Source organism: Sparus aurata, chromosome 10 (genome assembly GCF_900880675.1).
Source record: "Sparus aurata chromosome 10, fSpaAur1.1, whole genome shotgun sequence".
In the NCBI taxonomy this organism is placed as follows: Eukaryota; Metazoa; Chordata; class Actinopteri; order Spariformes; family Sparidae; genus Sparus; species Sparus aurata.
The window spans coordinates 17,240,535-17,265,441 of NC_044196.1; the positions used below are offsets into that span (position 1 = coordinate 17,240,535).

General features: G+C 43.8%; 1 protein-coding gene across 1 annotated transcript in view; it reads left to right on the top strand.

Annotated features, from left to right (window-relative positions):
* Positions 1-13,684, top strand: part of gal3st3 (galactose-3-O-sulfotransferase 3) — a 37,028-nt gene extending 23,344 nt beyond the window's left edge. Inside the window, exons 2-3 of the mRNA XM_030431480.1 lie at positions 7,046-7,148; positions 8,165-13,684. Coding sequence (XP_030287340.1) covers positions 7,066-7,148; positions 8,165-9,485 — 1,404 coding nt within the window. The 5' untranslated portion in view covers positions 7,046-7,065 and the 3' untranslated portion in view covers positions 9,486-13,684. The remainder of the gene's footprint in view (positions 1-7,045; positions 7,149-8,164) is intronic.
* The last annotated feature ends 11,223 nt before the right edge of the window (positions 13,685-24,907 follow it).

A 24,907-nucleotide genomic window follows, 5' to 3' on the forward strand; every position in this document is an offset into this window, starting at 1 on the left:
CATAGCAGGAAGCAGCTGCTTTCGCCCCGGAGGACGGAGCATGGAGCTACCTCCAAACGCTCATTAAGTTCTCTGTGTGTGTGTGTGTGTGTGTGTGTGCCGGGGGGAAAAGTGTGTGTGCGGCGAACATCTGTGTAAGAACTATAGTTGTGTTTTGATGATCTTGTATCATGTCGCCTGGGTTTGCCTCCCGTGCGTGTTTCGTGCTGCATCGCGTGAATCTTAATCCTCTGTTCGTCCGTCTCACTGCAGCGTTTCTGCACAGGAGCAGCGACTGACGGAGACGAAACTCCCTCGCAAACTTTCTCCATCCGTTTTGTCATTGTTGATTCACAACAGCTGACATTTTGAAAATACCACATTTTCACACGGCGGCGGCAGCGATGTTAGAAAAAAAAAATAAAGTCCTCGGGGGAAGCGACGGAGGCAAACTGACAGAAAGACTCAGAGAGTCAGAGGGGAAATAAGTGCAGGGAGAAGAGTGGAAGTAAAGTTTGGATCGCCTGCGGGGGGGAATTTAAGGCAGGTGTGAGGAGAATTCCTTCACACGTCTAAAAAACTGAAGGCACAGCGTGTTAGCGAGCAGCCACCGGCAAGAAAGGGCTTATCAGCGAGCTCGCATCCAAAATGTCAAGCGGTGAGCGACAGAAACAAAATGTGATAACGGATGACTAGACAGGAAATAATCAAACTAGACGCATGCATAAATTGTATAATGTCGTGATGACACGATAAAAAGATATGTTTGGTTTGCGGCTGGTGACGTGATAATGTTTTGTTTACCTCGCGTTTAATCGGTCTTTTTAATCTGTGACATGTTCCCCTTTAAAAGCCACGCCAATCTCAAAGGCTTCCGGGTTGGATATCGCCGTACAGGTTAGCTTGTGGCTCCGATTCAAACAAAAGGTTAATGGCTCTGGGATGAGAGTTCATCACGCCTGACTTCATATGTTTGACAGCCTGATCTGAAACAGCTGCTGTCCACAGGATGGTAATATGGGATGCTGAGGATGAAATCCCTCGCGTAATTTTGCACTGTAGAGTTGACTATTGACCATTCCTATCAGTCAGTATATATATTCATAACCTCCCAAAAAATCACTTCATGTGTAAGAATGCAAAGTCGAATCATCTGCCAGTCAGAAGTTTAGATATTACCAGCTGATATTGGCTCATTATCACAGATACAACAGCATGTTTTGAAGGAAAAACTCTGTACGTCAGCTAACGAACATATAACGTGAACATGGTACGATTTGTATTGCAGAAATGCTGATACGATACGTGTTAAAAGGTACAAAAACGTTCTGTTTTTGCGACAGGTCTCGCTTTAATCCGCAAAATGAATATGATGCGAAAATTGTTGAAGTTACTTTTTTAATGTAAAACAAACCAAATATAAGCTTGACACTTCATTATTAGGTCTTCAGTGTTCTCAAATATCAGCATCAGCCTCGAAAAATGCAATATTGACTCGGCTTTTATCTCAACACTTAAGACTAAGGTGCACGTACCAGATGGGGTCCACTAACTTTTACCTCCGAGTCCAAAAACACACAAGAACGGAACCAGCGGATGCTTTCATTCAAAAATCTTTGGCCGGTGACCAAGATGTAAAATCCACTTTACGGTTTGCATTAAAGGATTAGCCTGAAAATCTTCCGCTGAGGACGCTTCGCATCAGGTGGTTCTTCACCTTCACGCCACGCGATGAAATCCTTTAAAACACACACCTCCTGGTGGATTATCCCTCACTTAATCATTAAATCAATACGCGAGTTAAGATAAGGTATCTCTTCTCCTGTCGGGCTCCTTTCTCGAAATCATTATCTAGCGACGGAGGCGTCGGACTGTCCTCTCATTATGCTTTCATATCTGAGGCGATGGTAAGCGAAACCTAATCAGACCATTATAATTAAAGAGGCCGGAGTGTAGGTGCAGGAGGAGGAGAGATGATGAGGAGGTGGAGGAGGAGGAGGAGGAGGAGGAAAGGAGGAGATGGCATCAGATGAGGGTGGATGAAGGGGACAGGTCGGGCCTGTCTGCTGAAAGCCACTTAAATCCCTTTCTTATTAACTCCCCGTGACACATGATCTACTTCCATCCCCTCACGCACTCACACACTCTCACTCACACACACACACACTCAGGGCTATGAACCAGCTTCTCTTACCACAAGAAGCAGCCACTGCATCTCTGCAGCGTTGTGTCACTGAGCGGCGGCCGCGCTGCATTTTCACCGCATCCCACATCTGTGCTTTGCCAAAACAGGTGACATTTAACTATGCAAATGGGACCTAATCTTGAGTCAGAGAGGCCGGTGTAACTAAATGTAATTGACCGAGCTGGAAAAAGGTGACAGAAAAAGAAAAGTTCAAAGTGTTTTAAAGGATATAAGGATGTTGGGGGGGAGGAATGAACCTGTGCTGGTTAAAGAAAATTTTAAATTACATTTTTTGTCCTTTCAGCAGCGAAGTTCATGTTTAAAGTCCACGAGAGGCGGTTGTGATTTAACACGCTCGACGAAGGGAGTGAGGTGGCGTCTTTATAACACAAAGCTGAAAAGTCAGCGTAGGGAGGCGGTCCGGGTGGATGGATGTGTCAAAAAAACTTCAGACCTTAACAGGGGAGATACAGTGGCTGTTTGTTTTAAAATCATTGTGACCACAGTAGCTACAGAAACCCCCAAAGTGTTTAATCGTAACCATGAAGTCAAAACTCTCTTGACCTTAGCGTCAAGTCATTTCACCCCGAATTTACATCTTTCCCTAAAAATAACAATTTGCTTTTTGTTTTTGCAAATCCAACCAAACCTTACTCAGGTGGAAGCAGATCGCTACGGTAACAGCTAACTGCTGCTCGTTGTAGCTGCTATTAGCTAGTTAGCTCAGTTAGTGGGAGCTCGGAGCGCCGGAGAAGTCTCTGTGTTCACACCGCTAGTGCGGTATCATTGGCCCAGGGCAGGCCAGGGCTAGCTGGTTAGCATGCTAACTCTAGGAAAAATCTCTGTAACACAATAAATACTCATCAAAACCTCAACACTGTTATTATATCCACACTCTGTTGATGGTTGTAGTTAGTTTTTTTTAAATGTTTTTCGACTAAAATCTTACATACTGCACCTTTAACCATAACCAAATGCGTAACTTCTGGCAGTCTATGTCGCCAGTAGTGCTCAATTAAGATGATAATCATGTAAACCTTATTCGCACGTAGCAGCATTATGTCGGCATCATGTTTGTGAGCAGCTCTAGCGTGCTGATGTTAGCACTTAGCTCGGAGGAGCCTCGCGGAGCTGCTAACACGGCTGTAAACTCTCGTTTTCATCTCCCTTTGTTCATGCGAATCTGACTTGATTGTTGTTACGGGCCATGTTTATTTGCTTCAAACAAGCCAATATACAGACAGACGAGCTATTTTCATCCCTCCCTTCATTTCTCCCGTCTCCCTACATTCTTGAATTAGAGCCCCGGAGCTCCTGAAGCGCGTTTTTTCCGCACAGATTTGCCCCAACTCGACTGATTTTTCCCTTTTTGTTTGTTCCCAATCACACCAACTCTAATATTCACTTCTGTCTGAAAAACACCTTCAGGGCTTCTCTTTGTTGCTTTGTAAAAAAAAAAAAAAAAAAAAACTCTTGCTCCATCTCTCGCTAAATATGAAGATATCTGACAAAAGTTGCTGAGATAAAATGCTTTCCAGCGAGCACGTCCCTGGGAGAGACTTCAATCTCCTCCCGTCCTCCTGTCAGGTGATTAACCGTAAGAGGAGGAGGATGCGATGAGGGCGCAGATATGAAAAAACGCTCCACTCGGGCCTCGTGGAAGAGAAATAAAACACACACCGTGGCAGAACCACATTAAGGTGTCATGCTTAATGCGATGGATTATCCGGTGGAGGCAATTTTCAAGTCAGTGAAGGTTGTTTTTCACGCCGTACGAGATATACTGGCAGCACAAAGCGCACGAACACGGATATCTCAAGCTGCTTAGACAAATCAGGGAGAGTGTGAAGAAGAGCTTTTTTTTTTTTTTTTTAAAAGATCATTTTATTTATTATTGAAGAGTAAGAAGGAAGCTCGTCGGTGCCCTTAAAAGTTCTTCGATTTGTGCTAAATCTCGCCAGAATCTTTCTCTAAAAGCTGACGTGCACTTGTAGCGGGAAGCAATCTATATATAACAGGACGCACAGATGAACTGAGCCCTGCACTTAGAGCCAGCCATGTCTTTTTCAAGGGCTTGCAGGGTGAGATAATAATGGAGATTGATAAGAACAATTACTCCAGTACTCTACTCAGATACCAGTTTTAGGTACTTGAGTATTCACATTTTTTCTGCTGCTGCTACTTCCACTCCACCAGCTTCAAGAAGCAAATTACTCCGCCTCATTTATTTGATAACTTTCGGTCACTTTAGCACATCGGATGCAGTCGCGGTCAGATTATTTGGCCATCAGCAGGGACACAAAGATTAACTCGCCCCCCCCCCCCAAAAAAAAAAAAAAAAAACGAACTGTGTCCGCAACAATCTGCTCAACAATTAGTGTGAGAGCATTACAGGCTGCTCCGTATCAGCGTCGGCTTAGTGTTTTTGTTGCATTTGTGTGTGTCTGCACATGTGTGTGTTTTTTTTACGCCTGCATTCCCACTGAGCCCGACCACTGGAGCAGCACAGTCCCAGCTGTTCGAATGTGCTGGAATTGAGAAAAAAAAATAAATGAACGTCAGCATTTCTCTCTTAATCTTCTGCAATGAGGTCAGCTGTCAGTTCTTCCCTGAATGCTTAATTACTAATTGGGGAAAAATATGTTGATTTGTTTTTCCACATAAAACAGAGTTGCCAAAGTCTCTGCAGGAGCTTAACTCTTTGTTGTGAACTCTTTGAGTTGTTTTTATTGTGTCTTTTTAATCAATAACATAAAATATTCTTTGACAGAAGATTGATTAAGAATATTATGCTGAAATCTTCAGCCAACATTTTGTCCAACTATTGAGATGATTGACGGATTGTTTATTATTAGATAGTAACGAAAAAGCAACAAACAGCGATCACTTGTATCCGTCCAAAAGTCCTTCCATTACACTCGATAATACCATTATTCAGTAATATGACCTCTGATCCCTCATTTGACCAAATTTGAGCACATATGCCCACCCTGGAGCCTACAACAGCCAATGAGCGTTTGTATAGAAAACAGACCCATCCTCTGTTCCCTCCCCTCTCTCCTGAGCCACCTACATACCAGCCAGTGGATGATTGACGCATTGTGCAGCCAATGAGCATTCAAAACTGGCAATGCACAGTTAAGATGGGTTTTCCAAGACCTAAATTTGGAAATTATTCAAGGTAATGTAGTGTTATGTCATTTGCTCTTAGTTTAGTCTCTTTTTCCACCAAATCACTTGTTTTTGACTATTTAAGATGCACAAAGTAAGTTTAAATAAGGAAATAAAGAACTATGATGAGTCCGTTACTGGTTTTTTTGCCAGGCGCCTGATAATTCCCTCAGAAATATATGTGTTTAGTGTTCATTGCGAGCGATATTGTTGTCTTATTTGAATTTGGAACATCAGAGACTGTATGGTTTGGATACATTGTGTTTTACAGACAATATTGGTACTCACAGGTCATCTGCAGACTTTTTTTTTGCATTAATAAATTACAGCAGGGACATAAACAATGCCATAAGGGCTTACTGTAACTTCTGTAACCTTTCAGAAGAGTTCAAAACCATGCCTGTACTCCAAATAGTTCAACTACAGCTTTGAATTTACTTTGGGGCCAGAATATGATAGGCGTTTTATAATAATTTAGCTTAAATTTCAAGGAAAGGTAACAGGTTGAGCAAAAAATGGCAAACATTTGCTGGTTCAGCCTCTGAAATGTGAGGATATACTGTTTTTTTCTCAGTTACATATTCTTTGAATGTTTTGGTTCGGGTCAAAGAAAACAAGTGAATTTAAAGGCCTTGGTAAACTGAGAAAGGGATCTTTTCAATACCTTTGTAAGAAAAGTAAAAAATGACAAGTCAATAAAATGACAGATTAATAGATGATGAAAATGAAGGAAAATCAGTGATACGGTTCTCTTTTCTTTGAAAGCATATTACATGAATCTACATCAAAGCACCAGTGTGTTTGGACAGATTTACCGCTTATTTTCGCTCCCATACAGAAACCCCTGTCTGTGCAGCAAACCCTTAATAATCCCGTTTAGTGGAGTGGGTGGCGGTGACACGGCCATGGTCATCAGCTTCCCGCTGTGGCCATCCACGCTCAAAATCGATGCACTCGTGCTCCTCCACCATAATTCGGATAAGAGCATCCACCAAATGGCGTGCGCGGGGTAAAAATACCAGCCGCTTTGAGTAACCCGAGCTGGCTCTCGCGACTTTTGGCACGCGTCGAGACGGTGACGGGACAGTGTAATCAAAGAGAGAGACGTCGGGGCATTGTTATGCAAGTGAGATGCCGACGAGAGAGGTTTGGACTCCTTCCCAGGTTCCGTTGCTGTCGTAGCGTTTTGCCGGCGGCGCGGGGTCAAGTGACACGAGGAGTTTGTGCCCTTCGCCGCGAAGTGCTCTTGGGTTTTTTTTCACATATGCGACGCGTTCCCTCGTTACATATCGGACCGAATGTGCAGAGCCACCTGTGCAGTGGTTTGAGCCAAGAGGGTGTGACAGTGAGTGTGACTATTACAGCTGTGGAGGGTAATGAAGGTATCATTCACTGTGTTATTATAGAGTGACAAAAGCCAGGCCTCGCTACACATCTCCCGCTAATGGATCCTGGCCATTATTTGCTGGATGAATCCTCCTCACCGCGCCCGCGTCTCTTCTTCCCTTGTCTTCCCGTCCTTCCACTCCTCATTTCTGCTTCCTTTCATCTCTTCTCCCCCTCTTTTGTCCCCCCCCCCCTTCCCTGCCTAATCGTCATCCTCCTTCCACCTCATTCCCATTTTTCTCGTTCCACCTCCACCTCGCTCTCGTGCGTTCCCTGCCCTTACGTTCTCCACTCACCTCGCTCTTCTGTCTCTTCCTCACGCAGTCCCAGTGAAGCAGAGAGAGATGTCGCAGAAGAAGATATTCCTGGTGGTCGTTGCCATCAGTACTGTCAGTCTTCTGCTGCACCACGGGGGCCACTTGAGCTGGTGAGTGATTGAAACACACCCACACATATGAAAACATGCGCTCCGTCACATCATATACCCTCTATACAGGTCCATATGGTGCTGATAAGTAGGAAATATCTGACACGCGGCTCTTGTCTTTTCCATTTCAAGACAAATGAATAGAGGGACTGAGTCATTATAATATGGAGACTTGCTGCCAAGTTGGTCGAAGGACCAATTATAAAAGTAGAGGGATCGTAGATCTCTGACAGCTCTGTACCCTTTTCAACTCAACGTTTTGCTTGTAACTGCCTCCATTCGTTGAGCGTTATTGCTTCCTCATCTCTCTACTTTTCACACTTCCACACCTTTCTTAATATCTGACCCTCGAGTTCAGTCTGCAGCGAATACTAATGCTCTAATTCTGCCGAGTATTCAGCATGTATGCACCTAATACCGAGCGTTTTCTGTGATTTTAAATAGCGTTTTTTCTTTTTAACAATTGAGGTTAAAGCAGTTTCTTGTTGCATGTTATTTAAAATGAAGAAAAACGTGTACCCAGCCTGAATGAAACATTTGTTATAGGTGCATCAGACAGAAGTAATGACACATATCACACGAGGAATGATTTTAATGTGTTTAATCAAAATTAGCTGTGAAATATTCATCAGGATATCCAGATTTTGAGACACTGAGTTCATATTACCACACTGTGAGTCTACTGAAAGTCAGTGTGTGATGATGTTGATTCATCGCACTTCATTGTAAGCAGAACAAGCAATTCAGTCACACCTTATATCATCTTACACTCTCTGTTCTGATATTCACCAGTGGGACTTCACTGTCCTCTTTCTCCCTCTCTTCGCATTTCAGTTCCCCACTCGCACACTGATTTTTACTTTATTGTTGTACTATCTCTGTCCTGTGCTCGCTTTCTTCCATTATCTGTTCAGTGTCTGTGCAATTATGTCTCTAATGCACCATATTATTTGGAGTAGGCACTGTTTTTCTCGAGCTAATGGAGCTTCAAATACACTTTATTTTTCTTTCTCCAGGACCATGGAGGCCTTCTACCTCGGTTGTCCTGCCCTCCGTGCCCACCCTGCGCAGAGCCTGAAACCCAAGCACACCAATGTGGCCTTCCTCAAGACCCACAAAACGGCCAGCAGCACCATGCAGAACCTGCTTTTCCGCTTCGCAGAGCGCAACAACCTCACGGTGGCGTTGCCAGTGCAGGCCTGTGGCCACCAGTTCTGCTACCCGCACTCCTTCACCTCCCACTTTGTCCATCCGCACACACTACCGCCCAACATCATCACTAACCACATGAGGTTCAACAGGGCAGAGCTGCAGCGCCTGATGCCCAACAACACAATATACATCACGATCCTGAGAGAGCCCGGCTCCATGTTTGAATCCTTGTTCAGTTACTACAACCAGAACTGCCAGAGCTTCAGGAGGGTCCCCAACGGCTCCCTGGAGGCCTTCTTAGACGAGCCCTGGCACTATTACCGACCAAGCGAGAAGGACTCCATGTATGCACGCAACACCTTGGCTTTCGACTTGGGCGGAGACAAGGATCGGCCAGCAACTGATGTGCAGTATGCGCGGGCCTTTCTTGCAGAGGTGGAGCAAGCTTTCTCCCTGGTGATGATTGCTGAGTACTTTGATGAGTCTCTGGTTCTCCTTCGCCATCTCCTCTCCTGGGATCTGGATGACATTCTGTATGTGAAGCTCAACATGCGGAGCCAAAGCTCGAAGCGGAGCCTGACGCCGGGCCTTCCTGCAAAGATCCGTGCTTGGAATTCTTTAGATGCACGTCTCTACGACCACTTCAACGCCTCATTGTGGCGCCAGCTTGCAGCTCTTGGTCCAGCCTGTGTGGCGAGGGAGGTGCGCCTCCTCCGGCGAGCCCAGGAGAGGCTAATGAGAAGCTGCTTTGAAGGGCGGATGCCGCTTCTCCGGTCAGCCGCTCAGATCAAAAACAAGGATCTCCGGCCATGGCAGCCTAGCGCTAAAGTCGACATTGTGGGCTACGACCTCCCAGTAAATCTCAGCCGTGGGTTCTTGAGCCATGCCCAGGAGCTCTGCCTCAAGCTCATCATGCCGGAGGTCCAGTACACGAGGGTGCTGCTACGCTCCCAATCCTTGCGCTATCGTCGAGGCTACCAACTTCGGGCTCCGCAGCAGGCACACAACCTACAGCAGCCCATACGCACAGTCCTGCCTCGGCATCCTCAAGTGCAACGCAGCCAGCCGCCCCCTGCAGGCCCTGGCCCGGCATCTAAAACACCCACCACCACAAAGCCTGCTGCAGAAACTCAAGGTCGGACCATAAAGTTAGAGCCTAAATCCTCACAGACCCAGGCCTCATAGACTGAAAATAGAGACTTGAATATCATCGGGGTGCCCAACAGACTGCATTGTTGTACCCATCCTGACCCTTGAGAGAAAGGTTTGTTCGGGGGTGTTGGAAACAAGGGCGTCTTTGGGGAAAAAGTCTAGTTAAAGGAAGAACAGAGGGTACGACATATCTGGACTTGAACTTGAATCTCTCCCCTCTCTGGTCTGTGAAACCGTATCCGGGTTGGCAGACACAAGGGCGGGAGAAATCCACACTAGGACCCGGCTAAATTGCACACCTCTGCACGCCCGACCACAGCGGATGGGAGAGGGTTTTTGGTGAAAGTGATTCTTTGAAGGCAAATCTGTTATGTGCGACCAGGACTCAATAGGGAAGTGGCGATATCGGGTCTATTGTGAAGCACAGAGTGGGCTTTGTGTGTATCACACTGGTAGAAGTATCACGTTACTTGCTTTCATTCTCCGTTTCTCGAGCTCTCTCTCCCTAATATATGCCATTTAAAGTCCTTGAGAGGGACATAATGACATAAAGGGATCAGCTGTCAGGCTTCCAAAGAGCCTCCTAAGAGGCCAGACAGACATAGAGATAACCTCCAACCATTAATACAACAGCACAATCAACAACTCTTCTCTTCTTCTTTTACAAACCCAAGAGCCTAAAGCAATGGAGGGAAAGGGAGGGGTGGGAGTAGGGGGTTAAGAAGCCAGACAGACAGAAGATCTAGAGGGTAAGCCCGAAGACTGCTGGATTCTCAATTTGGCCACCCATTATCGCTCTGACTCATGCAGCGAACTGAACACACACTCAAAGTCCCCTCAGCCTTCGACCCCATCCATCCCTCCATCCTCCATCCTCCCATCCCTGCTGCTCCCCTCTGGTCAGGCTCTCCATCCCGAGAGCAGCGCTGACGACTCTCTTCCTTCAGCCTCTCTTTCTTCAGCCTCTCTTTCACCTCTCCCTTGGACCACCCGTTGTGATCTAGAGACTTTACGCTGAAGGATCCTGATGTGGGCTTTTGTTTTTATTCTGATTGCAATAAGATCTCCATGCCTATATGAAAGGCGTGGATTTAATAACCTACCAGCAACCCCACACCACACACGAGGGGGGCACAAACAGAAAACAACTCGGCAAGAGAAAGACTTGAAGCCTGGGGGTCGCAGTGTTTGAATATTTAATCATCTCCTCTTACGGCCCTCCTATGGCCCAACTTCTTGGGTTACACTCGTACATTTTCATTAAGGATATGAGGACCGTCGAGAGCCTCCGAGCGCAGGAGGACAAAACGCTCTACACCTCGCGGCTCTAGGCCGGAGGGCCCACTGGGTTTGGCGTGGGTCTTAAAATGTTGTCACTTATCTCAGCTGTGATCCATTTTTAATGCATTCTGCTCATATTTAATGTGTCATTTATGTTCTTTTATTCCTCCAGTGATCAGCAGGGGTACTGCTAAGTAACTGAGGGGCGGAGGAAGGATGTCTGTGTGTGTGTGTGTGTGTGTGTGTGTGTGTGTGTGTGTGTGTGTGTGTGAGAGAGAGAGAGTGCCTGGAAGTGGCTCTCTCTGCTTCATGTTGTATTCTTTTCCATGGCCAGCCAAGTTGGCATGGCAACAAAAGGAAGTAATGTGTGTAAGATTTATCAAAAAATATGTATTATTTATTATCGGGACTTGAAGGGTCCCATTACTGTATTTTTAACTGTTATTTTTCATGAATCACTGGATGAAACCTGTTCTTAGTGGACCTTTATGTTCAGTATACCACTTCAGGCGACAGAGTCGGAGCGAGGCGTGTTGCAGTGATGTAAAAAATTCATTCTATACATGTTTTACATAATGCAACGCTACTAAGAACACTTCTAAAAACCGCACATCAGAACAAGTGCAGTCACTTTAAAATTAATCTTTCATTCAGCAGTGCTTAAGTGCTCAACCACACAATGGTTTTTGTGGTCGGAGTCTGTCTCGCTGAAGCTGGCGATAATGAAAAACACACAAACCGCCGCTCCTGCTCCGACAGGAAGAAAACGACAAGTGGAGCGGGTGGAAAACACACCGGAGGAGAGGATAAACAGTTTTATGAAGCGAGTGACTGTGAATATTTTAATTCAAAGTGTGCTTATCTGAACTTACCGGGGAACCTCAGCTTTGAAAGCACGGGGTGCACAGCGCTTTTCATTTATTTACAGGTATTTGAAATGTGTTCAGACGTGTAATATTTATTCAAGGTACATACACTGTAAAAAATCTTTGGCTCAATTCACTTTAAAGGATGAGGCTGGTATTTTTTAAAATATTTTTCTTACAGTCAACTTATCCCAAAATCCCCAACCCTGGGGCTTCAAGTGCTCTGGTTTATTTTTTTTCCCAACAGTTTGGATGTTACGTCAGAGCTGTCTAGGTACTTTGATGTGGCGATATCTATTGACGTTAGCATGCTAACCAGCTAGCCCCTGTCTCATGAGATGACTTTGACCGATCTGTAATCCAAAAATGTATGTTACCTGTTCAAAAGATATGACTGAATCACATTTATATTATGATCACTATTAATCAGTGACATAAATTTAATTGAACAAAAACGAATATTCTTAAAAAAGCATATTTATTTCTCAACTTTTTTCAAAAAGTCATTCAAGTCGCCATCAAGCCATCTCTGGGTTTTGGTCTTTTAATGGGAGTTGCTGATGATATTGTAAATACAGACCACTCTTATCCTTTAAATGTGTTTGCTGATTATGCTCAATTATTATTTTTTTAATTAGTTTGAATTCAGCTGCTACATATAAAAGACGGAGTCTCATTCGTAGTGAAAACGTTTTGAATGAGCCTCCTGAGTTGCTTCAACCTGCTGTACATGAACAAGGAAACACTGAATCTGTGTGTTTGTCTGTCGCTCATCGAGCATTTACGGAGACCCAAAGTGTTCAAAATCGAATTTATCAATCACACTGTGAAAAATACAATCATAAATATATTTTGGGAAATTAGGTTTTAAACTCAGAAATGCACTTTTTTATTAATTTCCAATTATTTTATATCAAAATGTTGTTTTTTACTGGCTCCATTTTTCCTCACTGATCACAGACATTTATTATTAACCAAGACAAATAGGACAAAGGCAGCCGTGTAATTGGCTGTCTGAATGATTAAACAAACACTCACCTGAAGAGGGATGTTTTTTAATAAAATCTATTGAAACAAAGAGGAAATGGACATAAATACCCAGTTACTGCAACGAAAAATTTACATTTTATAACAAAAAGCTGAGTTGTAACCTTTGTGTTGGCTTATATTACAGATTGTGTACGATAACATATTCCGTAACCGCTTTATTTAATTTTAAACACTTTGGGTTTCCACAAGCATTGGCACAAAACTTGATTTTTAACCAGTTACGGTACTGTCAATACTCGATGAAGGGTTAAATAACCTGATGCTCAAACGCGTGAAATCAAACTGTGGTAAAATCAAAGTTTCTGCCAATCATTTTAAGGCTAATAAAGGTAAACAAGCTAAATATACTACTATTGAAACAGGTATTTCAAAATGTTTTTCCCTCCCACGTCTGTGTCTGACTGAGATCCGGCTGAAGAACACGCTTTTATTTCCCCTCAACGGTTCATTTATGATCCATTCCTCGCTGGCTGTGAGTCTCTCTAAGTGCTCTTTTGATTGTACGAGTCGTCGCCCCGGCTGTTCTGCTTCTTGTGGGAGAGTTTCAGTAATGGTCATGCTGTCGTGTCTGAAGTGTCCGCGGCTCTTCTCTGGAAAAAAAAAAGCTGGAGGGGGGGGCTGCGTGAACAGTATGCTAAAAAAAAAAAAAAATCTCATCTTCACATTAGCTGCCCTTTTGTTTTTTTAAAGAGTGGCGTCAAAGCCGATGTTTTTTTATTTTTCATTTTAGTAGAAACCGGGCTTCTCTCTTTTTCTGTTGCAGTCGACATAGGGTGAAAGTGGCATTCTTTGACAATTCTCTGACTGTATCTTCCCTCATTGCCTCTTTGATCGTGCTCATCTTTTATCTCCATCCTCTGTTTATGGACTCATCTGTGAACTGAGACGACTTTTCTTTCATTTTGGTGAGTGAGTAGAGGAGTTTTAGGTTGGGGCTCTGAACAAATGGCTAATGACAATCAGAGCTAGGGGCCCCAAAGCTTTGTAATGAGGGGCGGTGAACGTGACGAATAAAGTCTGATTGATTTCAATTCATTTTCGAGTGAGCGCTTCTTTTTTTGTCTCTGCCATTTCCCCTTTTTCAAAGCAGATTTATTCAGATGCACCGATGTGAATTATCTGGATATTAGCTCAATGGGCACTCAGACACAGTCTTCGTCAGCGCCGACGCACAACACGCAGCGACAGTCGCTCAGTTAAGATTCTGATTGTGAATAGTTTCTATTTCCCTGAAGACCCAAACCCGACATTTCAGCCTGCAATCAGTCGTCTGAATTACCTCCGTCCAGACCGCCGGACTCAAGCCGAACGAACAAATCGCTTCTCGCAGGGACGAAAACAAAATGCAAAGCGGTGTGTTTGATGTGACTGTGATTGAAGCAATCAAGACGTCTCCCTCCGACCGTCTGTCATCCTGACCTGATGTGGCTGCTCTGCTCTCTCCTTCCTCTCGTGTATCTGCCTGCTCTCTGTTTCCTCCCCTTACCTTTAACATAATCACGGCTCTAATCATAAGCATCGTTACCACAATTACACTTACGATAACAATGTTAACCATGCTGCTTTTTCTCCCGCTGTGATCTTAATGAGTCGGATCTGTTACGTGATCGCTTAAGAACATATGTATACGTCTGTACTTGTTGATAATCTACAAGAATTTAATATTTAATGAAGCATCTAATTAGTTATTGACTTTATAGCCATGGGAAGGATCTGTAATGGAGGTCTGTCGGTCTTTAAAACCACAGAAATATTGAACACCTATTGGATGGATCGTCGTGACATTCGCGGTCTCCGGAGGATGAATCCTACCGACTTTTCCATTCTTTAACCTTTCTTCTGTTGACACCTGCAGGCTTTTAGATAATAACCTCAACAACCATCTTCTCCTGACTTATTCTGCCGATACGACTCGCTGCCTCTTTCTACTACATCATTCTCGACCTACGTGCTCGCGTGTACATTTCAAGAAGCGAACCATGGCGCTCACACACAGTTTTTGATCTAAAACACACTTTGGCGCGAGATTGAACTGGTGCCTAAGTACTCTACAGCCTTACATGTCCGTGGAGAGACTGCAAAACTAGTATTTCATATCATATGTGTCCACAAAACGCGTCTTTTTACTTGTTGACTTACTACAGGTTTCACCCTCCAACGACCACACAGCCATCTGATTGGGAACTCGTTGCTCGTGTGCGGCTCTTTGGAATATTTCTCTTATATTACCAAAAAAGCTCAGCGAAATGTGTTTCTAAAGATATTTCAGACCAGAAATAAGCTATCCAGCTGCTTAATCTGACTTCATTTTAACTTGACGATGATTCATTTTTATAGTTTTTCCAGGAGTTTCCAGAGCTAGAAGCCCATAATTCTCATAAAGGAGGCCCACTGAGCAAAAACATATCCAAAAGAAATTTAACGATGATGAAGATATTACGGCATGCATTTTACCAAGAGAGCTATTCTTTAGCTCTATTAAATACCGTGTTTTGTTCAGCCAAGGTAGGCTAATATTCCAAGGTTGGATGACTGAATTAATAAAGCTCATGAATAGTTCTCCCAGTAAAGAACATACCTCATGTAGGCTTCCATGGTTGAGGCTCTGGGTTTGAATCCAACACTTTTTGCTGCATGAAGTAAAATTTAGACGTCAGCTTTCGTTTTGAACCGCAACAAGTTCATTAGACATCTGTGACTGAAGTTTAAGACGTGTCTAAAATTACATTGAAGTTAATTAAATTACATTTTGTGTGAACACTGTAGTAATTATAACTGGAACTTGTGTTTCGCTGTTCTAACACATCTGACTTACTGCTACATACAAGAGGTGTCTCAAAACCATCCAACAAGGTACCTTAAATAACTAAATCCAGTCAAACACACACTTTTTCTACCCTGACACAACAAATACCTCTATTACACAAATGCACATGATGACACTTGCCGATAGAGTGAAGCATGAGAGAGAAACTGAACCCTCCCGACGCAGAAAAACAGCTAACAAGAAAGCCATGGCGTAGCGTGGGGACATATTGGAGATATCAGGCTACGCACTCTGACAAGATCACATAACTCCGTGATATAACACACACACAGAGCTTTGTGCCGTGGATCATGCACTCGAATGCATTAGACCCCTCGGTAATGTATAAACAAGCTTTTACACATGCACACGAGAGCCTCTCAGACACAAACAAACACATGCCCCTTGCAACACAAAACCGAAATGGGACCTCAAACGTCAACAAGGCAACAAAGAATAAAAACCCCACTGGAACGGCTTTCATTAATTCCATAACCACGCGTTAGTGTGTCGCGCACATGCTGTTCTTGTGCAGCAATTTATAGGATTATTCATTTGTTGAAAATGCTCAAGTGGAACTGTGGGTAAATTGAAGGCGGTGGAATGTTATGGGTTAGCTGAAGTGCCTTAGCCTTGATTACACTATGATTGGGTCTAAAATGTCAGGCACCTATCCATCATGGAGCAGAAAAGTGCATTTCCAGCCTTTAGGTATTGCAGCACTGTGACTCACTTTGCTGTAATTACAGAGGGAAAAAAAATCATGACACCGGGGTTAATGTTTGCACTTGAGGGCCGTTTCTAAAAAGGGCCACAGGGCGAATGTGGCCGCTGTTGGAAAAAAGGGAATGGACTGAATTTAAAGAAAGTTTTGGCAAAATCCGCAAAGAAACGGATGATCGTTGATGTCGTGCTGCCTGTTTGTATAAGACGACTTTATGCCAGGGACATCACACGCCGGCTGACAGTGTTTCTATCTTGACGTCGACCGGAGTGACACATTTCCTTTTTCATCTGCTCACTCTGAGGATAAATATATCGAACAATCTGGACTTCAGAAAGATTTATATCACAAAAATGAGGACTTGAGACCTGACTAGGTTTATGTTTAGAAGAAAAAGCTTCAGATTTCCATCCAGAGACATAAACGCCTGGCATCTTACCTCGAGATGAACTTGTCATGTAGGACTTCTGACTCAGACCAAACAAGCAGAGCTGCAGACATGGACTTGAGTTAGATTCAGGTCAGTTAATCCGACCCTCTATATAGAATCAACACTGAGAGCCAGAACATTAATGTGTCATTCTGAGACCTGCAGGACTTGCGTCTTTGCTTATGAAGACAAAGAGCAAAGCTTAATTAAACTACAACAATCGGACATCCTTAAGTTAAAAGTCCTATACAAATAGTCCTAGTCCTACAGTCCATTTACCATTTGCAGACTTGTCTTGGACCTCACCTGAACAACTTAGCTTTAGACTTGAGCTGTGAGCTCGAGACTTTGACTTTCAAGTCCCAATCAGAGACATTAAAGACTTGCTTCCTGACTTTGCTTTTTAAGAATAGTGACTGATCTGAGCATCATGGTGGACAGGACTTGAGAACTATATCAAGAAAGCTGACTTGCAAACTTTCTCAACCCCCTGAAGACTTGGAGACCTGAGAGACCTTCAATCGTGACCTTGGTTTTGAAGACTAAGAAGGGTAGGCAAAATAAGCTGATGCTTCAGCCTACACCTTTTCGGTCAAAGTGTATTGTATTGCTTGTTGTGTTTTTGTTTTGATTTGTTTTTGTTTTTGATTTATTTTGTTTTTGTTTTGTTATGTTTTGTTTTGTTTTGTATTTATACTTTTATATTTGTCTATTGTATTTGTTTTTTTCTTACAAGACCGAAATAAACACACTAAACTAAACTAAACTAAGACTAGCAACACTGATCTGTCCTTAGTGACATGAGACTTGCTCTGATGGGCTTGAGGTTAACTCGTCTCGAAGGACTTAAGACTTGAACCTCTGCAGACTTGAACTTGAGGTTTGAACCCCAATTGAGTCTTAGTCAAGCACTTGAAAGCCTCACATTTTGACTTGAGATGGACTTGCATCCAGTAAATGCTAGTAACTTCTCTCAGACTTGCCTTCAATAACCGAAGACTGAAAGACTGAAAGACCTAAGACATCTTGACTTTGCTGGTGAAGACTATGGACTTGGCTTTGACTTGCTCTCAATGACCTGGACTTGCATTTATAGACTTGAAACTCATAGAGGTGTAGAGTTGAGACTCGTTCAAAATCAAAATACAAGCACTTTGACTTAACAACTAGATTTGAGACTATGATAGGCCTGAGATGGACCTGTCTCAAATTACTTATATCAAGCAGACAGAGTTGTAGACGTGAGACTTTGTCTTGAGTCTGATTACATCTCAGAAAGATTTGATTGTTTAAGACTTCTGTCTTCTTCTGACACCAGAATAACTTGAATCGTCGCTTATAAGGACTTATCGTTTGACTTGTACCTGTCCAGAATGACTTTCTCTGATACAGTCGAGACTGACTTGCCAACTTGAATTCAAGAACATTAAATAGAACTCACTCAATTCACCATTTCCAGACTCAAGACTTGGACTGAAGGCATCAAACAAGCTGAGCTGTAGACTCGAAACTCGGACTTGAGTGTGATTTTTGAATGAAGAGATGATTTGACTGGAGAGCAGAAACATTCGAGACTCGATAGACTCGCACAAAACCCTTGGGAAGTTTGGTAACTTTGATCACATATTGATGATGACCATTCTTTCAGGTACTGTGTCAGACAGTTTGCAGAAATGGTAGTCCAGCAATTTTAAGTAATATAAAGGCTAAAATTGAAATCGATGTTTTTTTAAAACACACTTCCCTCACAATCATCCCCTAAATTACAGAAAATCAATCTCTTAAGCTGTAATCAAACCAAACCTGCCACTGATCCTTTTAGAAGTGTCAAATTCCTAAAGTGTCTTTTCATAATGATGCATTTATACCACCGCTACAAGACGCGCTTGAACTGACAGCTTTAACAACCAGCGGCGAGATGCACTCAGCGCTCCAGCCTCTTTTCGTCAGGCTGTGTTGGCGACGGATGTTGCGGGCTAAATGTAGTCCAGCTTTGTGAGTCACAGAGAGCAAGGAGGCACCGCAGCACAGAGGTTTCGATGTCTCTACTCTTTTTTTTTTTTCCCCTCCCTTTTGTGAGTCAGAGCGTGTTGGAACAATGCAGGAGCGCAGGAGGCTGGCTGGGTGGGCTGTTAGAGCAGCTCATCCCCGATAATGTGCGCTCATCCCGTCTCTGAATAACCGATCTGCTGCACGGGCTCTGACATCGAATCTACCTTTTGTTCTCGCTCTCGCTCTCTCCTGTACAGAGAGGGAATTTATAGTTTTGCATGTGTTTCGCTCCGGCAGAAATTATATAATTGAGTGAGTTACACCTGCACTGGTGAAGGCGAGGAAGTTTTTCGAGTTCAGAGGAAAAGCCAGGGAAGAGGGTTGGCTAATACATGCTTAATGTTTCGGTTAGCTTTCTAAATAAGCTCGATGTTTATCACAAAAGAACAAGAGAAAGAAATCCTAACCATGTTGTTCTACTTTATTTTTGTCGATCTTCTTTCTATTTCAGCAATGAAGATGCTGAAAGCGCTGTCGTTGTTTTAGCTAACTTCCTGTCTGTTTTTCAGTTAGCAAACCCCCTCGCTACGTTAACACACAACTCCTTTCTTTGTTTCAAGGCAGCTCTGTTCATCTCTTTCTTTTCTTTCTTTTCTTTTTTCTTCGCTTGGCATGTTTTGCGGTATAAGCTAGCTTCCCCTGGCTTCCCCTGTAGCTTCCCCTGTTCCTCCTTTGCCTCTCTGGCACGGATTTAACAATTGGTGAAGCCAAAGGACCACAGTTTTTCAAGTTCAGAGGGCTAGCTAAACTTCTTTTTAGCTAATAAATGCTGAATATTTACATCAGCTTTCTGATTCAGCTGAAGGTATAACAAAAGAACAAGAAGAAGAAATCCTTACCATGTTGCTTTTACTTCAAGTTTGTCCATCTTCTTTCTTTTTCAGCCATGAAAAATGTTGTAAGCGCTGTTGTTTGTTTAGCTAACTTCCTGTCTGTTTTTCAGTTAGCAATCCCCTCCCTCCTCTCTACGTCGATGCACTTCCGCGTCTCCTTATACTTTCTCAAAACAGCTTGCTTTGTCTCTTTCTTTTCTTTTAACGTTTTCTCAGATCGGCATGTTTTGGACTTTAAGCCTCCATAGCTTTCTCTGTTCCTCCAGTCAAGATACAGCATTAGACATGGCGCCCTAGCTTTAGCGGTCTAACTTGAGTAGAAATAAAATGATTTAGTCTTGCAGTTACTCTAGACTTTCCAAATGTTATTGAACTGAATAGCTCAAATTATAACACGCTTGGAAACTCTCTCTGGCTCTCTTAATGACTTGAGTCGAAGGTGAGGAGCTGATGAGAGAACTGGGGGCAGGTGTGGCTAGTGATGCTCAGGTGATGGTGCGAGGCATTAACACACCTGTTTGGAAGTGCACAAGGGCAGGAAGAGAAGGAGATGACATGCACACTGTCATCAGAACTCAATGGATCTACATTTGGCATAACCTTAACCAAGCATTACCTTGACATCAAAGTCGTTCGGCTACCTTGCCTGAAAATAATCAGCCCAGTTTTTCCAGGAAGTCCCGTATCCCTTATGTAATAAGGCCAGGGATGATCATATAACGTATCTGACTTTCGTAGAGGAGCAACCAATATTTGCTCTTAAACGAACTGTCACTTAACTTCCCACACAAACCCAGGTGTCTTATGCGACTGACGCTAACCATATACCAAAGTTTTGACCACTTGTTTCTTTGCAGTAACATAGATGACACTGTGTTATTAGAACTGGCTGCTGCCGAGACTAACGAAGACAGATTGTGGCTGTAAATATGACTATATATAGTCTATTGCCGAGGGATGATATAGCTCCGGTCCATGCTGTTGAGCAGCTATGGCTGTGCTTTGGTTGTGTTTACTTTGGCTGCGACACATGGATGAGTGTTTCACTAACAGTATGCAGGGGATGCAAAAGTCTAGAGTGTTGAACTGAAGCTACCGCTTTTCCTGAACTCCTGTGGTGGTGACAGAGCTGTTACATCTGATATAAGGACCACAGATATCAATCCCGTGTTGATTTAACAATGCTTTCTTGGCCAGTATTAACAGTACTGCCATTTTTTTTGGCATCTTTAACATCCAAGCACAATAATTCAACTATTTTTTTAGCTTTCCACAGACGAGTAACACTTCAGAATGCTGTCTTTAAATTCAAAAAGTACATTTGTAGTCTAAATTGGCTCTCCATCAGGTAAAGGTATAAATAAGGAACATGATGATATTAGGGCTTGCCATGTTTTTTAAAAACATTATTATGAATGCTTCGGAAGCAGAAATCAACTCTAACATGAAGCCCCTTTTTGCCTTGGGGAGAAAAAAATGAATTCACATATTTCTCATAAAGTTCGTGTACAGTTTCTTGACACCCTGATAGGTTATTTCTGTCTCCACAGTTGCCCCGCCCTCAGAAAAAAAAAAAATGCTTATAATACTAAAACTTCCACCTAATTACTGAGCCACTTGTCACATTCGTAATTTTTTTCTTCCTCGTCATGATTATAATTTCACACCCATGCCCTCATGTTCCTCGTCTCCCTCTCTGGACATAAATGCAGCCTTTCACACACGTCCGGAGAGGGGGTGGACGGATGAAGGAGTGAAGCGATGTGGCGATGAGAGGAACGCCTGACTCTTGTGCGTCGTTCTGTCAGCTCTGATCACCCGCGGCAGACGGCCGGGACTGTGATCAAGTTTTTAGCCGGGGGAACAGACGGATGGACGGCCATCAGCCATTTCTTGTTGTTGTTTCTGTTCACATGAGCCAGTGAGAGGATGGAGGTTAGGTCTCATATCTGTGACCGACTTAATTAGTCCCCATCCCCTCCCTCTGTGGCGAGTGTGTGTGTGTGTGTGTTTGGGATGTGGAGGCAAGCCCGAGGGAGGAAGAGAGGAGCTAAATCAGCTCTGCATAAACATGAAATAAACAAATACTCGGCACAGAGGAGCGCTCGTAGAGCCGTCGCAGGAAGACGCAGCTTCTCGCATACGCGTGCCTTGACTGACAAAAGTAACGCGCAGAGACATGCAGCTTCACAAAAGCCTTAATTAAACAACAGCACAGGGGGGGGGGGTCTGTGGGGAATGGCTACCTTCAAAGCTGTCTGTGTATGCAAATGACAAGGCCAGAAGTGAGAAAAAGGCTCAAAATGATATGGAGAATCGCTGAAAGGCAGCAGCTGGATGAAAGGCTGAGGGCAGAGCGGGCTTCTCTTCCGCTAAAGAAACATAACGTGTCGCAGCTGCCGGGGTTGTGGCATTTATTTCAGTTGTTCCTCCGAGCTAAAGGACAAAGCTGCCCGAACAAGAATTTAGCATTCGCAAAAAAACATCCATCCTGCCGCTTCATGTTGTGGTGGTAGCAGGCGACACTTCGACCTTTCTCCCACTGGTCCATCTTGACATGTTCCCGGACCAGATGGGAAATATAATCTCAGTGGGCAAATTCTTGGTCTTCTCTTAAAGACCAGTCGGAGGTGGTTGTAGTCTCTCCAAGCGGAGGCAACCGGAGGGCATCCGGTGCCCTAACCACCTCAAACTGGCAGCTTTTCAATGAGTAGGACACTCGACAGACGACCAGACCAGCCCAGGCACCCTGTAAAACAACTCCCACAGCCCACTGTGCACTGCATGCTCAAAAGCAGACAGCTGACAGAGGCGGTTAGCGACAAGCTGGTGAGCATAGTGGAACATTTGGCGGCTAAGGAGCTAAATATATCCCTCAGGAGCTGGTGGAGATCAAAAACGGAGGTAAAAGAATACTATCAGGACATGCTAACATTGCACAATACGAGGGTTTTTAAGGGTCTTTTAGTCAACACAATAACAAGAGGTAGAGTTTGAAGTCTCTTTACGCTGCGAAGGAGAAAGGGATCATGGGAGTTTACATTGTTAATCGACCACCACTGCTAAAAGTTGGCAACGTGAATAATTATAAATAACAGAGTAGCTAGTAAGATCTTTTTTCTCACTTCCTGCGCCTTTCCTCAGAGTAATGGATTTGGGCTTGAACATGGTTGGAAGCATTTGGGATAATGTAGACCTCGGTACATGACTCAACAAAATATATTTGACAGAGGCAGTTAGCGACTAGTTGGTGAACATATTTGGCAGCTAATGAGCTAAACATTCCCCTCAGAAGTCGGTAGAGACCTAGAACATGGCTTAAAGAATGCTAGTGCTTACTGTACATGCTCACAATGACGATGCTAACATGTCAAACGCACAGAATGTAATTTCTGCCCTTTAATGGTGTCTCAGTCGAAAACATTAACACACAAGGCTGAGTTTGATGACATTGTGAAGTAGCGTGGGATCATGGGAGTTGTTGTCCTCATTGTGTGAGAGTGGGCAGGGCTACTAAAGTAAACAATAAGAGTGGCTAGCCAGTTAGTTCGTTACTTCCAGGATCATGTAGTTTTTCAATGTTTCCCTGTAAGTCATAGCATCAGTTTTAGACATTTCACGGTGTAACATATTGTGCCTTGAATCAGGTTTAACGTTTGCAATGGTAACCACATTAGTTTGGCGTGTTAACATGCTAACAATTAGCGCTAAACATCATTTTTGTTATTAGTCTTCTAGGTAATGGACAAACAGAAATTTTGACTTGATGAAGAGACAAAAAACACAACTGCTGGATGAGTAAAAGTTTACATACAACATCAGCATTAAAGGTGATGTTATTTACTTGTTTTAATTAAGTTATTTGAAGTTAAACTATTAGTGGTTTAACAGGGAACCATTTCACCTCAGGAAGCTACCAGTGAGTTTCCCACTATGTTTCACAAAATGGTAATATTTCTCAAAAAAGAACCACAAACTCAAGCAGCAAAGCGAAAAACAGCAAAACAACACAGCAGTCTGGCACATTGGAGGGCTGTTGATGGATACGCAGACGGCAACGTTGAACCAAAGCTGAAAGGTTAAAGAAAAGCTGATGCTGAAGGAGAGTGATGCGATGAGTTGCGTGGGGAAAAGAGCAAAAAACCAGAGGAAACGCATTAAATAATCATGTGCTTTCAAGTCAGATGCCGGCGCTGATTGCTGATCCCACGCCCCTGCTGCGAACGCACAATCATGCGACGGCACACACGTCCTCCCCGACCCCGCCGCTACCGTGCACTTCCCCAACAGAATCAAGCCTTTTAGACGGATGCGCCCTCTGATTCAGCCATCGCAGTCCCACGCTCACACACTCATTTGCCGCAAAGCTCAAACATTCGTGGACGCACACGTGTATAGACGCGCATTTTTAAAAAAAAAGAAAGAGGAAAACATGCACAGCCCCCGCCTTCATTAGCCTGCGGTGGCTCCGGCAGCTGTGGACCCGAAAGCCTCCACCTACGGCCCCGCTGTTTACCGAGACTTGCATGACCACGAGCTCAAAGCGCGCCTCATGCTTCCCTCTGCAGTGCACCACTCGCTGACCCCCGTGCCCACACAGGAGCTGTGATCTAAAATAAAACAAACACTTTGTTCTCTGCAGAGTGAAGCCCGCTCGATATCGCAGAGCGAGGGGGGGAAGGAGTGGAAACCTCCCTGGGTAATGTGTGTTTCGTTTTTTTTTCAACAGGCGGACGAGTCGGACAAACGCGCGGGGGTGTGCGCGCATGGGAGTGTGTGACTGGAGGCCGTGCAGCGTGCATAACAGAAATGCTTGAAATTAGCAAAAACTTGTGCATACGTGCGAATACTGTAAATTCCGACATGCGCTCATTCGAATTGAAATCTGTGCCTTGGTGTTGGCGTGCACTTTGTCTGGGAGCTGTCGGGTTTGGGGCGTTATCACCAGCCCGTTGTAGAATACCTTCCTTAAACATTCATCAGCTCCGAACATCAAGCAAGAAAAGCAAGATGTGTGTAGGTGTGCCCGAGCTTCAAAGAGCATAGGGAATGCCTCAGACCGGAGTTTGGGAGAGAACTTTTCTTTTTCGATCATCCGAAAGGCACGAGCGGAAAGATGCCGTGATTCCATAGCGTTGGCAGCGTGTGATTTGGATCTAATTCAATGCAAATTTTAAACATTTATGTCCAATTAAGAAGCTGCTCCTGATCCTCCGTGGTTTGAAATAAAGAATTTTTTAAAAATCCTGTTTGGGGTAAAAAGAAAACACGTTCAGATGAAGCGGCGACCTCAGGGGCTGAGAAAGCGAAAATAAACATTCCTCGAATGGCCATTTGAGGCAAGTCGATCCCCACAAGAGCCCATTTTAAATAATCCGACTTAACAGCACAAAATAAACTCTTGGCGGTGTTT